General features: G+C 36.8%; 1 protein-coding gene across 1 annotated transcript; it reads left to right on the plus strand.

Annotated features, from left to right (window-relative positions):
* The first annotated feature begins 2,941 nt into the window (after positions 1-2,941).
* On the plus strand, positions 2,942-16,795 carry LOC106881539 (uncharacterized). The gene is made up of 10 exons (XM_014931963.3): positions 2,942-3,102; positions 4,792-4,933; positions 6,996-7,109; positions 8,351-8,405; positions 10,263-10,383; positions 11,124-11,212; positions 11,442-11,633; positions 12,373-12,465; positions 14,143-14,215; positions 15,835-16,795. The coding sequence occupies exons 1-10, from the start codon at positions 3,037-3,039 to the stop codon at positions 16,435-16,437; spliced, it is 1,548 nt and encodes a 515-aa protein (XP_014787449.1). The 5' UTR covers positions 2,942-3,036; the 3' UTR covers positions 16,438-16,795.
* Positions 16,796-16,922: the final 127 nt, after the last annotated feature.

A 16,922-nucleotide genomic window follows, 5' to 3' on the forward strand; every position in this document is an offset into this window, starting at 1 on the left:
AAGCTCTTTCTATTTCTCTCTCTCTTTGTCTCACTCTCTCACTTAATCAATCTCTCTCTTCCTCTCTCACAGGACATTCAGAACAAAAAGCGCTCTGAGAACGGGCGGACTTTCCATCAGAATTTTTTTAATATTGATTTATAGATATATTTTATGCATTCATAAAAAATAAATCTGTTGTAAAATATTATTGGTTGCAGCGTATAAAATCTATTTTATCGTTTTCGGGAAAATAATTACAACTGTGCTAGCGATGGCACCCCCGGCCTTACTATAATACATGTATACCTACCCACCTACGTAACTTCCTTTATTTTTTACTTGTTTCAGGCGTTAGACTGTGGCCATGCTGGAGCACTGTCTTTAAAGATTTTAGTCGAACAAATCTACCCCAGTACTTATTTTTTTTAAAAGACCGGTACTTATTCTATCGGATCCTTAGATAATATTTACCCCACGGCCAGAAATGTTTTCACAGAATATTGGAAATGAATGGTACTGCTTATATGACTGGCACTCATTTTATCACATGATGTCATGACAAAGAAGCACAAACATATACACACATGTATAAATTTCTCTAGAATCTCTGTTTTGCTAGATTACAACTATGAAGGGATCATAACAGTAATAGGCACAGCCACTTTTTTAAGACCAAATCATTACAAAAAAGAAGAAATAGTTGGATGCAAAGCAATCAAAAATAAATACATAAATTGTCCTGAACATGAATCAACAGTGACCATTAAAATCATTACAACCATAGACACAGGCATGGCTGCATGGTAAGAAGCTTGCTTCTCAACCACATGGTTCTGGGTTCAGTCCTACTGCATGGTACCTTGGGAAAGTGTCTTCCACTATAACCTTGGGCCAACCAAGGACTTGTGAGTGGATTTGGTAGATGGAAAGGGAAAAGAAATCCATCGTGTGTGTGACTGTATGTCTGCCTGTCTGTCCCCCACCACTGCTTGGTATGTTTATGTCCTAGTAACTTAGTGGTTTTGCAAAAGACACTGATAGAATAAGTACTAGGCTTTAAAAAAATAATGAAAAAGTACTGGGGCTGATTTATTCAACAAAAAATTCTTCAAGGCAGTGCCCCAGCATGGCCACAGTCTAATGACTGAAACAAGTAAAAGAAGAAGATAGAAGGTCACTTACAGACAAATATGGTTTGGTACCAGTATATACCATGCTTCTGCCAATGGTCTTAGGTATCTAAGTAATCACAAACACAGATCATGCTTTCAACTCTCCCACTTTTGAGTCACCAAAGCTTTCAAGCTGTAAGAGCAGGAAGAAGAGAGACTGCATAAGTACTGGGCTGGTATGGTATTTATTGACCTCAAAGGATATGTAGCAAATGAGTGTGTTGCTCCTTGGTCTGGCTGACACAAAGAGAGAGAGAGAGATAGGAAATGCTCTCTGTTATATAGGCTATGGTCAGTAATGTAAATCAAACCCTAAACAAAGGACTGACCTTTCTTGATCAGCACAGGTCCTTGGGGATCAAGTGTTTCCTTCTCAATCATCTGGTGTGGAGAGGATTTCCCACTCATTTTGACAAGCAACAAGCGGATGGATTTGGTTTCAAATCTTGGCCCTGCCTGAGATTTGAAACTAAATCTACCTGCTCGATCCCCAAGGACCTGTGCTGGTCAAGGAAAGGGTTTGACCTACAGATGAAAGACAAACATGGTAGAATTTGAATTCAGAATGCAGACAGGTAGCACAAATATTCCTTTCTACTATAGGCACAAAACCTGAAATTTTCAGCGAGTGAGTGCATAAGTCAGTTACATCAACCCCAGTACTTATTTTATTGATCCTGAATGGATGAAAAAGCAAAGTCAACCTCAGCAAAATTTGAACACAGAACATAAAGATGGACAAAATGCTGCTAAGTATTTTACCCAACATGCTAACAATTCAGCCAGCTCACCACATTGCATTAGCACAAATATTAATTTAAAATTTTGGCACAAGGCCAACCCCAGTGTTTTAACTGGTACTTATTTTATTGACCCCCAACCCCAAAAAGATGAAAGGCAAGGTCAACCATGGCAGAATTTGAACTTGGAAGGCAAAGACGGACCAAATGCCACCTAGCATTTTGCCTGGCATGCTAATGATTCTGCCAGCTTGCTGCCTTGACTAGCACAAATAGTGCAACACAGTTCAACACTCTATGACCCTGCCAAGTACGTATGAAAGATAAAATAAAAAAAGTTACTTATAAGAGGAAATAGTTGTTTCATTGATATAAGCTGGTAATTTTGCTGAAAAAACGAAAGTAATCCTTTTGTTGAGTAGTCCACTCTGTTGGGTGGTTAGTGTTAGGAAAGGCATCCATTTGTAAAAAACATGCCAAAACAGACACTGAAATCTGGTGCAGACTTCTGCCTAGCCAGCTCCTGTCAAACCGTCCAACCCATGCCAGCATGGAACGCGGACGTTAAATTATGATGCTGATGAATGATACTTATGATATACTAAATATCTGATACAACTTATGAAGTAAATTGCAATAACCAACAGGGTTTAGGAGTTTCTGAAACATCTCTTAGAGAACCTTGATGTTGTTGTTTAGTCTAAGAACGACCCTTATTGAGCATACCTATAATCTATAACATATCAGCAGTGACAGATCCGTCTTTTTAGGATTATATATCCTAATGTATCCTATTTTTAAGTTGGTAGGTTATTTCAAGGATATTTGGCTATTATTTTTAGCAGTTTGAGCGGCCACTAGAGGCTCCCTATATGTCACAGGTATCACTCAGTATCTTTGTAATAGCTAAAGACACCATGATTGATTCGAGAATTATTATTCAATGTGTACAGTGTTTAAGGATTCTAGTTAGTAAAATTGGGAATTAAACTTTAAAAGTAACTTAAAAAGCAGCTGAGATCATTTACGTAGGAGGGACGTTTTTTTAGTGAGCACCGGCAACAACCTGAACTTCACTATTTCATAACGTTCCTCATGAAAATTTTCCAATTACTTGGTATATTTAATAGACTCCACTAAAAATGGGTAAACTGAATGCAACATTACTTCGTTATTTAACTCAGGAAGATTTCCGGGTTATCACTTCTGTGAGTATATGGTTATTTTTAGTGATCAACTATTTTTGTAACGATCGAGACTTCAGCTCACACGTGTGTGTATCTAATAATAATATTTTTATACTTTGATAGTGTATACTTTCTTTCACATTAAACAGTGTATTTTATTCTATTTTATTTTGACAGTATCTTCCTTGCTTTGTGTTGAAAACTAATTCTACGTTTTAGAGGTTTTAAAAGTGAAATCTTCATTTCTTATATTTATTTCCTCAATAAAAATAACTGTCGTATTGACCCAGTAATGATCTTAACACCAACAACGTATTTTAAATTTTCTATTTATGAAAATATATTTTGAAGGAACTAAGAAAAACTGTTGAAATTTGTCTGTTAAATGTGAAAGTAGATTTTGAGAACTATGTTAGATGGGTGTGTATAATTGTAAAGTTATATGAATCTACATCCATATGTTAATATATAGGGAAGTAAGAGAACAGTTCGTCTTTTTCCAAAGATATTGGTTCGGATGGTTTTTGTGGATGGGGAGAGGAGAGTACTGCAAATGTAAACAAATACTGGTCGAGTTTATTTATTCTTTCATTTCCTAACACATCACTCTGCTGATAGTGTTTAGGTGCCACAGGCATGGAGGTCTTGAGATATGTGCACACTTGACAGTTTCCATCCCTTACCCTAAAGCTATGGTTATGTATATAGAAACCCGAGTGCATTGATCGGGAGAGGCTTATGGCTTATGTTGCTGTTAAGTCGGCCCTAGACACGAGGAAGCTTCCTAGTGATTGGTCAACCTGCTAGAAATAGCAGTATATTTTTCCCTAAATCACGATTTATGAAGGAAATACATAATGGACAATGTAGACCAAAAAGCAGAGTTTGGAATAACTGTCTTTCGATGCTCCATACCCCAAGAGAAAAAAAAAAGAGATACAGAAAGTATATGTGTGTGTGTAGGCGGGGAAGGGGTGTAAAAATAATTGAAATTTTGGGATTTTTTTTTTTTTTGTCACAGTCGTTATTTGTGTTGTATGAAACGCAGGAATACTACGTGAGTAACTTAGCCAGAAGGCCAACAACCAAAAATCGTGCTGGTGTTTTGTATAAGTTTGGTCTGAGGAATAAATTGTCTTAAAGTCCTCCATTATAACCTGGAGGACTATGATAAATAGGAGGGGACTGATAATCAAACCCTAATGACCTCCTACTTGCACGTTAAATTCATTGCCATACACATTGTTAATTCTCACTTTGCTGATAGCATTCCTGTATTTGGCTTGAATGACTCTCACTAGCCATTCATCTAGCTTCTGCAGCAACCATCAGATGAAGAATTGAGGTACCCTGTCAAAGGCTTTCTCCAGGTTGAGGAACGCTAAGTACAGTGGTGAGTCTGTTTACTGAAGACAATATGACAAAAAGGGTGACTTAACAGATAGACTGATGAGAGAAAAAAAGCCCAGGGTGGATAGGTGTGAAGAAGAAGAATATGTTGCTAGATTAGGGTGAAAGAGATGGATAGAAATAAAAGTGGACAGTGGTAAGAAGAATTGGTGAATGTCAATGGTAAATTGTCTGGTGACTGGCAGTACTGAAAGGGCAATGGTAGAATTTGCAGAATGTAAATAGATCCAATGAAATTCTTTATATAGACAATTTAATGACCATACCCACATAATCTTTAATTTTTATTTTCTTGTCAAGGTTGAAATGGGAATGAAGAACCATGAACTAGTTCCTGCTCCTCTTATTGCCTCTATTGCTAACCTCCCTCATGGTGGCTGCTTCAAAATTTTGCGAGAGCTCTGCAAGCATCGTTTGATTTGTTACGAGCGAAGTAAAGGATGTAAGACTGCTTAAAATCTCTTTTTTTTTTTATGTTGTTTTTGTATAGCCCCAGGTCAGCCTCGTCAAGCAAATTTATGATCAAAGGCTTCCAGCTTGGAACATCCTGTAGTGATATTTATGACTAGGTCATCAAATGCAAGAGAGATATGAAGTTAGTAGATCTGGACATCCTGGGACTGGAGGAGGTCACAAATGATTGCCCATGTTGGAGACAAATATTACCCAAGGGGAAGAGAAACTGGAACTTGCCACCAAAGAAAGAAAAGATAAGTCAGTGGTGCCGGTGGAGCACTTTGTCAGATACAGTCATTGCATGCAGGATTGCCGTTCCTGTGTGGGCCTGTGCAGACACTGCGCCATCATCAGCATCTGATACAAATTCTCTAATCACAGATTCATGGTCTTTGAAGACCAACGGATGCCTATCTGTTGTCCAATATGTCTTTATTTTTAACACAGTAAGGTGTGGTTTGTAGGAGATTTGGCTGCTATTTCTATTACGTTGAGGGCTATGTTGAATTTGAAGTTCCTTCTTTGACCCAGCCTTTCCTGTTGGTTTTTTGATGCAGTAAGGATAATGAGTTGCTCAGTGGGTTGAATCATGAAGAATCTCATCTGTGGAATTATGACAGAAAGTTTGTGATTCCAGGATGTCCAGTAACTAATTCTGGATTCTACTTTTAGTAAGATATTGAAGAGCAGTAAACATCCTCGAGTTTACTTACCTGGCAGAATTGAAAAAATTAATAAAGACAAACTTATTTGTGGAGCACCAAACTAACTGGAAGTTGATGTGAAGTTTGTTAGTCTACAAAGCCAATTCAGATTTCTGTCATAGGATAGAAAATGAGTTTAAATATTTTTAGAGTCAATATTTCTATGTTAAAAAATTCAGCCAACTGGCAGAAACGTTACCATGCCTGGCAAAATGCTTAGTGGCATTTCATCCATCTTCTGAGTTCAAATTCTGCTGAGGTCAACTTTGCCTTTCATCCTTTTGGGGTCAATAAAATAAGTACCAGTTGAGCACTGGGGTAGATGTAATCGACCCCCCCCCCCCAACTCCTGAACTTGCTGGCCTTATGCCAGAATTTAAAACCTATATTTCTGTGTCGAAAGAAGGTTGTGAGCTGGCAGAATCATTACCATGCTGGGCAAAATGCTTAATGACATTTTGTCTGTCTTTATGTTCTGAGTTCAAATTCTGCTGAGGTCAACTTTGCCTTTCATTCTTTTGGGGTTGATCAAATAAGTACTAGTTAAACACTGGGGTTGATGCAATCGACTTACCTTCTACTCTGAAATTGTTGACCTTGTGCCAAAATTTGAAGCCTATATTTCTATGTTAAAGTTTTCTACAAGTAAACATATTCCTTAAGTATGCTTGATCTATGATTGTGTAACTTCTGATGATGGCATTTTCTTTGTGTCTGAAGGTCATGAAAAAGAGCAGCATGCCTTCAAATGGCTATGTAAACTGATCTTTGAGGCTGTAGGACTTGTCCTTTTGATTGCACTTAGTATCTTTAAAGTGAGAGTCACTTTGCTCAATCCATTCTCACTCTTTAGACTTTTAGGTCTGACTACAGTGGCTTAGTGAGCTAAGACAGCTGTAGGTTTTACACTGGAGTGGCTTTCTCCTAGGTGAATTGCCTTACAGGGCTGGGGAGCTCTATCTACTCTGGAGTTGCTAGGAGGGTGTCAAAGATGACACTGGACTACTTAGGGACTCCATTCTTTGATTTGCTGAAATGGTTACTTCCCTTGCCTTTTCCTTTTCCAAAGCACTCTAAGGTAGGAACCTTGACTGGTGCTGCTACTCCGGGTCAGAGTAGACCTAGGAACAATAGGCGCTAAGAGGTAGTTCCTCATTTTTCAAAACCCTGGAACTCCCAATCCAGGACCCCACTACTAAATGTAGTTTAGTCATACCCAGGACAGCAATATGTTTGAACATATAAAATGATTTGTTACAGAGGTGCCAAGTCTTTCCTTGTAGCTAACTCTACGCATCCTAGTTTATTTATAGTTTTAATTATCATGTACCTGTTTTCTTTCAGATGATGGCTATCGTTTAACTAACAGTGGATATGATTATCTAGCTCTGAGGGTTTTTACAAATCGAGGTGTGATATCTTCTATTGGGAATCAAATTGGTGTTGGTAAAGAATCTGGTAAGTTTCAAACAAAACTTTGGCTTAATCTAATTTGTCTTAATTGTCTCCCTTTACTGATGAAGTGTTAGCAGAAAAACTGCCCTCTATGCAGTTTTCTGCTAGCATATGTATTGCGCATATTGATATTATATATACATATAGATATGATACATAAGTTATAAAGTAAATTGACAATTTGCACATGAATTGGAGAAAGACTCTGTTATAGTTTCTTCAAAATGATATGATTTTTTTTAAAACGTGGGGGGAAAAAACAAAAAACTGGACACAGTCCTACACTTCGTTAATTATATTATAGATAGATCGGTTTTGTTTTTTTCATTTTATTACACTTTTTTACGGAGAGGTACTTGCATAGCAAGTGACTTGATGTGAGATCGTGTGCTGAAACAAAAACAATTGTAGTGTAGAAGATTTTGTAAGCCATTCAAGAACACACAAAAGCCATTAGTTTCACTTCAACATTTAAATTTCATTTGTGTCAAAATATTTTCGTTGCTTTGAAACTGCAACCTGTTCACTGACAGAATTTGGTGAAGTTTTGCCAGTGAACAGATCTCAAAGCAACGAAAATATTTTGACACATCAGTGAACAGGTCACAATTTCAAAGTGACGAAAATATTTTGTGTGTTCTTGAATGGCTTATAGATACCTTCTGAATGCGAAGAAAAACTATTTGTTTACATATGGAATTCAAACAGAAGTTGACATTTAAAACAGAAGCAAATCTTGTAATATTAAGCATTATAATTTATGTTTACTATACAAATAAACTTTATAGCTTAAGAATTTTTTAATATTCATTTATAATTTCTTCAAAGTAATATGACTTTTTTTAATAACATGGAAAAAAAAATAATAAACTGGACACAGTTCCACACTTCTTCAATCATAATATCATATAGATGGCTCACAATGAGTGAATTGTTTTTCCTTACAATTGCTAGCTGGTGTATATGTGTGTGTGTGTGTGTGGGGGGGTTTAGCTGATTTCAGCTTTTATCCAATTTATATTTTCCCTGTGAAATGTTTCCAGAAGAATCCAGAAAGTATGGTGGTTGGGGTAGTGGATGGCACCCTAGTTTCTCTGGAAGTTTTCATACTTAATAAATTTATTCATCTTCAGTTTCACAAAAGCACATTTGTAAAAGATACTCTTTCTTGAATAGGACAAACACCACTCAATTCTATGGAATGTTATAATACTTATATATTTTCTGTTAAATTTTCTTTGCAGATGTCTATATTGTTGCTACAGAATCTGGAGTACAGTATGTCTTAAAATTACAAAGGTACAAGAAATTTATTATATGATATTTTTTTTTGTCAATCCTTTTGTTTTATTTCTTTTGAAATACACTGCCCTTGTTTCAATTAATTTTCAAAACAATAAAGAATTTAGTAAAATAACTTTGTCATTATTAAGCTGGTGTAAGGCAGAAAACTGGTAGAATCGTTAGCATGCCAGGTAAAATGTTTAGTGGCATTTCATCTGTCTTTATGTTCTGAGGTCAACTTTGCCTTTCATCCTTTCGAAGTCGATAAAATAAGTAACAGTCAAATACTGGGGTTGATGTAATCCACATACCCGCTTCCCTGAACTTGCTGGGCATGTGCCAAAATTTGAAACCATTATTAAGCTGGTGTTTGGAACATAAATTAACATGAAATTTTGGTGAAAGGTTTTAATTTAAATCACATTTAAAACAGCAATTTGTATAATAGAACCAGTTGCAGTTTCAGAGAGGTTGGTTTAAAAAGAGTTAACCTATCTGTGGTACAGATTGTGTGGGTTGATACTTTCTGTGCCAACAACAAACTCTTGACCTCACACTTCCAGTTGATTTATATGTGACCTGTGATCATTTAGTGCTATTTTCTAGATTATGGTGGTACATAATAAAGAGATTGGTGGGTCCAATGAGAATAGCATAATTCATAATGGAGCTAGCGTATTGTGTGTACACTATTGTTATTGTTTCTTTGTTGACCATTTAACATCTGCTTTCCATTCCTGTTCAAAGAGCTATTACCTTTCTTGGTTGCAATGGGCCTCTCCCTCTGAGTGAAGGGCAGATTGTATAAAGCTTGTATACAAAAGGGCTATGATACATAGTAGCGAAATGTGGCTGTGACCGCAGAGGACAAGCAAAAGCTTGAAAGAAATGAGCCAGCATGCTTCACTAGATATGCAATGTCAGTATGCATGTACAACAAAATGTGTGTTGAGAGAAAAATTAAGTATAAGACATATCAGATGTAGTAACTCTGTGTGCATTACCTAACACCAACTGTTTGACAGTATTTGCTGAGTGTATTTTATTATGGCACCATCCTTAAGCAGATGTGTGTGTGTGTGGCAAGGAGGAGGATGTCTCATCTTCAGAAAGATTTAATAGGGTAATCTGTTTTTGTACCCCACTCTCTCTCTCTCTCACTCCATGTATCTCCTCTACAACAAGACAGCTGTTTCTGTCCCTCTGTCACACTCTAACCTCTCATCATCCAGCACAAGGCCGCTACCTCTAATACTCCCCAACTCTAAAAGGATCTTTGTCTTGCAAGTTATTTGGTGAACTTACCAATTCTGGTACCACATAAAAAGCATCCAGTCCACATTGTAAAGTATTTGGCATTTGGAAAAGCATCCAGCTGTAAAAAAGCATGTCGAAACATATCTTGCCTGTGTTGGTGCCACATAAAAAGCACTCAATCTACTCTCTGGGGTGTTTGGTGTTAGGAAAGGTATCCAGCCATAAGAACCAATCCGAAACAGAGTGAAACCTGATGCAGTCTTCTGCCTAGCCAGCTCCTGTCAAACCATCCAACCCATGCCAACATGGAAAGCAGATGTTAAATGATGACGGTGATGACGATGATGACAATGTAGAGGAGGAGGAGGAGGACCAGCATGGAATTTGATTTAGTTTGTAACTTAGTGCAACTAACCCAGTTTGAGCCAACATTTTCAGTTAATAGGATTGGTTGGAGGAAGACAACAAATTAACAGATTTGGAATCAACTGTGTGAGCTGAAAAAATAATTTCCTAATGGCCATTTGATGATTATAATGTGTTATATTTTGTTCTCACAACTCCAACAAAATAATGTGATGTATTGGATGATTTGTGTCCTTTTTCTTTCTACAGACTGGGCAGAACATCTTTCCGTCAGCTGAAGATTAAACGTGATTACCATAAACACCGTAAAAGTGCTTCGTGGCTTTATCTTTCTCGGATTGCTGCCATGAAAGAGTTTGCTTACATGAAGGTGAGTGTCTGAATTGGTGGATTTCACTGGCTTCTAAGGCTAACTTTCATCAGGATTTTTCTGACATTGTCGGGGGAAGAAAATTAATGAAAATAGGAAATATAAAAATCTGTTTTTAATACCAAATATTAGCCATTTTCTTATAACTGTGTGCACTGGATGGTGAAGGATCTGAACAAGTTATGAGACTGATCAAAGCCATACTAGCATGAAAAGATGGATGTAGAATAAAGATCACATCAGACATACAAACAGGAATCAAAAGGATTCTTATCTAACCGGTGTCCATGTTTTTATTTATTATATATATCATTATCATTTAACAGTCACTTTCTATGCTGTTCAGAGAGCTATTACCTTTCTTGGTAACAAAGGGACTCTCTCCCAGAGTGAAAGACAGATTTGCCAACCTCACTACTGTTGCTGGTACCACGTAAAAAGTACCCATTACATTTTGTGAAGTGGTTGGTGTTAGGAAGGATGCCCAGCTGTAGAAACCATGCCAAAGAAGACTGTTGAGCTTGGCATCCTTTGAATTTTCATCTCCTGTCAAACTTCAAACCATGCCAGCATAGAAGATGGACATTAAATGATGATGATGATGATTATATATTATACATACTCACACAATGCATGCACACACACACACACACACACACACATGTACAGAAAAATATTCTTTGAACAATGTTGGCCAAATAAATGAAATTTACCATGTTTGTCTTTGTGTTCTATTTCAGGCCCTTCACAATCGTGGATTTCCAGTTCCTAAACCCATCGATTTCAACAGGCATGCAGTTATAATGGAACTCATTGATGCATATCCACTGTTAGTATGGTTTATTATCCTATCACTTCTGCTGTACATATTTTGATCTGATTGTTTATTTTTAAAAATGACTTTGTCAGGTAGGTATGAGAAGCCAGATCTGGCTGGTTTGAACATAAAACAAGGACAATATTTGGGCCGGATATGGCCGGTGTTTAAATGCTAAAGGGTTAAATAATTGATCTCTATGTGACTGCTGAAGTAAAAAGTGTGTTTTAATTTTGTTCAGGTGCCAAGTTCACGATGTTGGTGACGCAGGAGAAATCTACAACCAGGTGATGCAGATGATAGTAGATTTGGCCAACTGTGGTGTAATTCATGGAGACTTTAACGAATTTAATTTGATGATAAATGATGAAAGTAAAGTGACTATGATTGATTTCCCTCAAATGATATCAGTCTCTCACCACAATGCTGAATGGTAGGTTATAGTGTTATTTTTTTATGTCTAAATTCTTGTTTCACTGACTTGAATTTGAATTTAAATATTCATTGTCTTATAAATCATCATCATCATCATTTAAAGTCTGTTTTCCATGTTGGCATGGATTGGGTGGTTAGACCGGTGCTGGTAAGGCCAGGAGCCTCACCTGACTCCATTGTCTGTTATGGCATGGTTTCTACAGTTGGATGCCCTTCCAAACTCCAACGATGTTATTGTTGATAGTGGTGGTCTAATTGGTCTGCGATAATTAATAATTATTGCAAAAACATGAAAATGAACACAACAGAATCAGTAACCTATGAAGTGTGTGTGTGTGTGTGTGTACATATGTATGTTTGTGTTATTTTATATGTTTTTTTTATATTGTTTTGTATGTCGATGTCAAATTTGATTTTAGCAGAGTGATGGTGTGATTTGACAGAAAATTTGGCTGCTTTTTCTTACAGATCAAGCAGCCATATAAAGACTTTATTGTTGGTCTCTGTATTTGTTTGTACATGTGTGTACTTCTGTTTGTTTGTGTATTAGTAAAATTGATATTAGATTGTTATAATTGTCTGTGTGAATGCATGTGCTATATCCTGTTTATATATGTGTATATATATCCATAGTAGAAATATAGTATTTATAATAAAGTTGAAGCTTTGAGGAAAACGTGTGTGTCGTTTCTGTTTTAATGAAATAATGTAAAACTTTGTTACATCTTCTATTTTAGGTACTTTAACAGAGATGTGCAATGTATAAAAGAATTCTTCCTCAGAAAATATCATTATGAAAGTGAAATATTCCCCACATTTGCTGATATAAGGTAAGGGTATCAGGAAATCTGTCTTAAAATGTTATTTTTTAATGTTTTCATGACTGTCAGGGCTCCATACAAGGTTATTTAAACTGGCTGTAATTGGCCCAAATATTCAATCAGTTTTATATTCAAACTGGCAAGATTTAACCTTTCACATCTACCCTTCAATATCATTCTAAAAATATACAATCTCATCATTGAAATCTTGAAGCTATAAGATAATGCATGACTAATTCAAAACACTGAATAAATAAGCATCATATTTAACCGAATAATCTGAATGCTAAAGGGTTAAAAGAGAAAATATATCTTATTTTTAGGACAGCAAGCCATAAAAGAGAATGTTTTCTGAAGCAGGATTAGGGGTGTGTTCAATGACTTGTTTGAAAGTTAGGGGTAGGATTAGGGTTAGTTGTGTTATGAATTTATGGGCCACTAACTTCTGATTCAGTGGCTCAGACACTCAAGCTTTGTGTGAACATAATTTGTACATCACTGTCCTTGGATGCCAACTGACATTAATCTGGGGGAAAACAACAACAACAATAACAATGGTGAATCATTGTGATTTTAATAAGATAAACTTTCACACACATGAGAAGGGGTTTTTGTGTATTTTGCTACAGATTTCTGTCTTAGTCTTCTTATAGCTTGCTTAACTCTTCATTTAGAAATACAAGTGGATTTTCTGTGTGTATTGTTTATTTGATGGACTGAAGAAAGCAAAACAAGTGTCTTGTCTCATGTGTAGGAGTAAATGATAGAAGGAAAAGAAGTAACTTTTATGTGAACTAAGTTTTAAAACTAACAAAATTCTAGCATCAATCTGGTTTCAAGTGTTTAATGAGAGCTATTACAGCTGATCAAATCGATTAGTAGATTTCTAACCATAAGGTCAGTATTTCTTCTATTGCCAAGGTAATATTTGTCAACCAAGTCCATACCATTGTTAACAGATTCCCATACTGCTGTGTATAGCTGGAGAGTTTTGTAACTGACAGATGATGTCACCTCATGAGCAGGTGCTGAAAAGTTCCTCACATTAGGGTATCACGAAAGGCCTGGTTGGAGGCTCAACCTTTGGAATTCTTTTACAGAGCTTAGAAAAACTGAAGGGCCACTGTAATAAGTGTGTGAATCTGAGAGGGGAATATGTTGAATAAAATCATAATTAACTGTTCATGGCTTTAAGAGTATTGTGAAAGGCTTGGTTCGGGGACCAATCTTTGAAGGTCTTTTACAAAACTTAGAAAAACTGAAGGCATGGATTGGATGGTTTGACAAGAGCCTGCACCAAACTTCTGTATCTGTTTTGGCAGGGTTATCATGGCTGGATGCCCTTCCTAACACCAACCACCCAGCAGAAGTAGTTGGTGTTAGGAAGGTGTGTGAATCTAAGAGGGGAACATGCTGGATAAAATCATAATTAACTGATCCTCCTATATTTTCTTTTACCAAAAGCCAGGAACTTTTCAGCACCCCTCGTATAATGGCTGATTTCCATCCAGTTTAAAGTGGGATGATCCTTGGTAGGTTGACTTTATGTGTTAGTCTGTTTACTGATGCCCCAGCAACTTAATAGGTTACAGTACCTATAATAATCTGTTGATAACTATTTCAAAATATTCTTGTGTTTTTCTGAAGTAGACAAAATAGTCCAACACTGTCTTCAATTCTTTGCAGCCGAACTGACTCAATGGATGTTGAAATTGCTGCCAGTGGTTTTACTAAAGATATTGCAGAGCCATTTGATGAGGTAACATTTTCAATCTTCACATCATTTCCACAACTATCTAAGCCAGTGGTTCCCCAACTTTTTCTGGCTGGCACCCAGACCACATTCCTAACGTTGCCTTGCCCCCTTCACCACCACAAACATAGACCATTTTCTGCAGCAAATTTAAAAGAAATGAATTTCACAAATTAAGCTTAACCTAATTAACCCATTATTTTGTTTGCTTTTACATCCACCCCATTATCACCCCACTTTTCTTCAATGCCCCCTCTAAATCTTTCCATCACCCATTGGGAACCACTGAGCTAAGTATTGGACCACTGTCAGAAAGGTTTAATGGTTTTCATTTTGCCACTATCGTGTAAGGTGTCTTGAGCAAGGTACTCAACTTTGTCCAAGTCTGTCAAAATAGTTTTACATGGCCAGATACATCTCAGAGATCAGCACTTTCTACAAAGCACTTTATGGAGCTATTGGCATCCATCCGCATTACATGATCAAACCAGCACAGTCTTCTCTCTTGCACACAACATCTAATTCCTGCAGTGTGCAAGAGAGAAGACTACACTGGTTTATATTTATATAGTATGGTTGTTGCCAGTACCACCTGACTGGTTCCCATGCCGGTGGCACGTAAAAAGCACCATTCGAGCGTGGTGATGCCAGTGTCACCTGACTGGCTCCCGTGCTGGTGGCACATAAAAAGCACCCACTACACTCTCAGAGTGGTTGGCGTTAGGGAGGGCATCCAGCTGTGGAAACCTTCCCAGATCAGAATGGAGCCTGGTGCAGCCTTCTGGCTTGCCAGTCCTCAGTCAAATCGTCCAACCCATGCCAGCATGGAAAGTGGACGTTAAGCGATGATGATGATGAGGATGATGAACACTGTTTGTTTATGAATTTACAAATTTATTACTATGCCAATCAATCACTTGACAAGTTTTTTATTAACCTCCCAAAGGACCTCATATGATGTCTGGCTGATTCAGCCAAAGGTGGTTGCATGAGAACTGCTGGCCAACCCCATCTACAGAAAGCAGCCTAGCTAGTCTCTTTTTCTATTTGTTGTCCAGCTGACAAATAAATAACTTATCAGAACTCTACATTGTTCTGAAATTAATCTGTGACATGTAAAAGGCACCCTGTACACACTATGGAGTGGTTGGCTTTAGGAAGGCCATCCAACAGTAGAAACATTACCAAAACAGACTGGTGCCTGGTGCAATTCTCTGGCTTACCAGTTCCAGTCAAGCCGTCTAATCCCTGCCAGCATGGAATAGAGATGCTAAATGCTGATGATGAGGAGGATGAGGATTATTATTATTATTATTTTTTTTTTTTTACTTCTAATCTGCATGTTTGCAGGGGCAATAGCGAAATATCTCCATGCAAAACAACATAAATATAATCAATTTAAATGTTTGTGTTGTATCATCATTATTGTCGTTATTTATGTTTTGCATAAAATAATTCTTTTTCTTAATTTCTGACTCATGGCAAATTATTATCTTTCTGAAATGGTTAATTATTTTTTGAGGATCATTTTAGCCGAAACTTGCCTCAGTTTTGCATGATTTATTATGTTCTTGCCAAGCACATGTGTAAAGGATCCTGATATATATATGTGTTTTTTTTTCTAGGCCTTGAAAGATATTGGTGTTTTGAAAGATTTTGATGAAACTAAAGAAGATGATGAAGAAGACGAATCTGAAAGTGAAAGTGTTGAAGAACAAAGTAAGAATAATCCAAAAGAGAAACAACAGACAAATTCCAAATCTAAATCTATCGAAGCTTGGCTAAAAGATTGTGATGTCATCCAAGAAGTTGATGATGATATTTATTATTGTGCAGCAGATTTTGTTGAAGGAAACCAATCTCCTAACACTGCAGAATCTACAGATAAAAAAGATGGTGAAAATACTCTGAGTAATTCTGTCAAAGAAGCCGAAGAAACACAATCGAAAGATGTTAAGTCAGATGAAAAATGTGAAGAAGCAACAAGTTGTCCGTTAGACAAAGAGGAGCAACTAATTGAGAGTCAAAGCATGAGAGCTACAAGTATAACAAGTTCCACATTTGACCCCAGATTTGTGAAAGAGAAAATCAAAAGAGAGGTTCACAAGAAAATAGCCAGGCAAGTTACTAGCAATATCAGAAAGACTGGAGAGAACTATTACATTAATAAGAAAAGACAAGACATGAAATATGACATCAAGGATTCTATGGATGGGCTCTGGTCTTAGGATTTCATTAACATGAATTCTGTTTCTTTAGTAGGTATCTGACTTGAAGAACTTGCCATTTTACTAAATGAATAACACCATTCAGAAATTGTGCCATTTTGGGAACTAGGTTGATTCTGAAATCAAAACACCAAATCTCAAAATGGTAGCTGAAGATATATTATGTAATTGTCTTGTTCCTCAGTTGGTTGACTGTCACGCTAAGAACTATACACTGGAAGATTGCAGAAACTATATTAGTTCTTTGTCCACCGTAGAGAACTTTCTGCTCGTCCTACAGAAACTAACTGGCTTCAAAGAGATCAAACTTGTATTTTTGATATCCTTCAAGAAATTCAATTAAACATACGGTATTGTTTTTGTTTTGTTGTAAATAGTTTAAGTTATATTGGCTTTATCATCACCATCATTTTTCACCTGCTTGGACAAGTCTCACCTCCTGGCTAGTTTGTTGTTGTTTATGTCATGGTTTTTATTACTGGATG

The sequence above is a fragment of the Octopus bimaculoides genome, chromosome 25 (assembly GCF_046866305.1).
Source record: "Octopus bimaculoides isolate indiv1 chromosome 25, ASM4686630v1, whole genome shotgun sequence".
In the NCBI taxonomy this organism is placed as follows: domain Eukaryota; kingdom Metazoa; phylum Mollusca; class Cephalopoda; order Octopoda; family Octopodidae; genus Octopus; species Octopus bimaculoides.

Bases quoted from the DNA above. Each gene is read 5' to 3' on its own strand.
- LOC106881539 (XM_014931963.3), top strand. From the start codon at position 3,037: ATGGGTAAACTGAATGCAACATTACTTCGTTATTTAACTCAGGAAGAT. The intron at 4,934-6,995 runs GTAAGACTGCTT...GTTTTCTTTCAG, and splicing joins TTACGAGCGAAGTAAAGGAT to ATGATGGCTATCGTTTAACT. The intron at 7,110-8,350 runs GTAAGTTTCAAA...TTTTCTTTGCAG, and splicing joins TGGTGTTGGTAAAGAATCTG to ATGTCTATATTGTTGCTACA.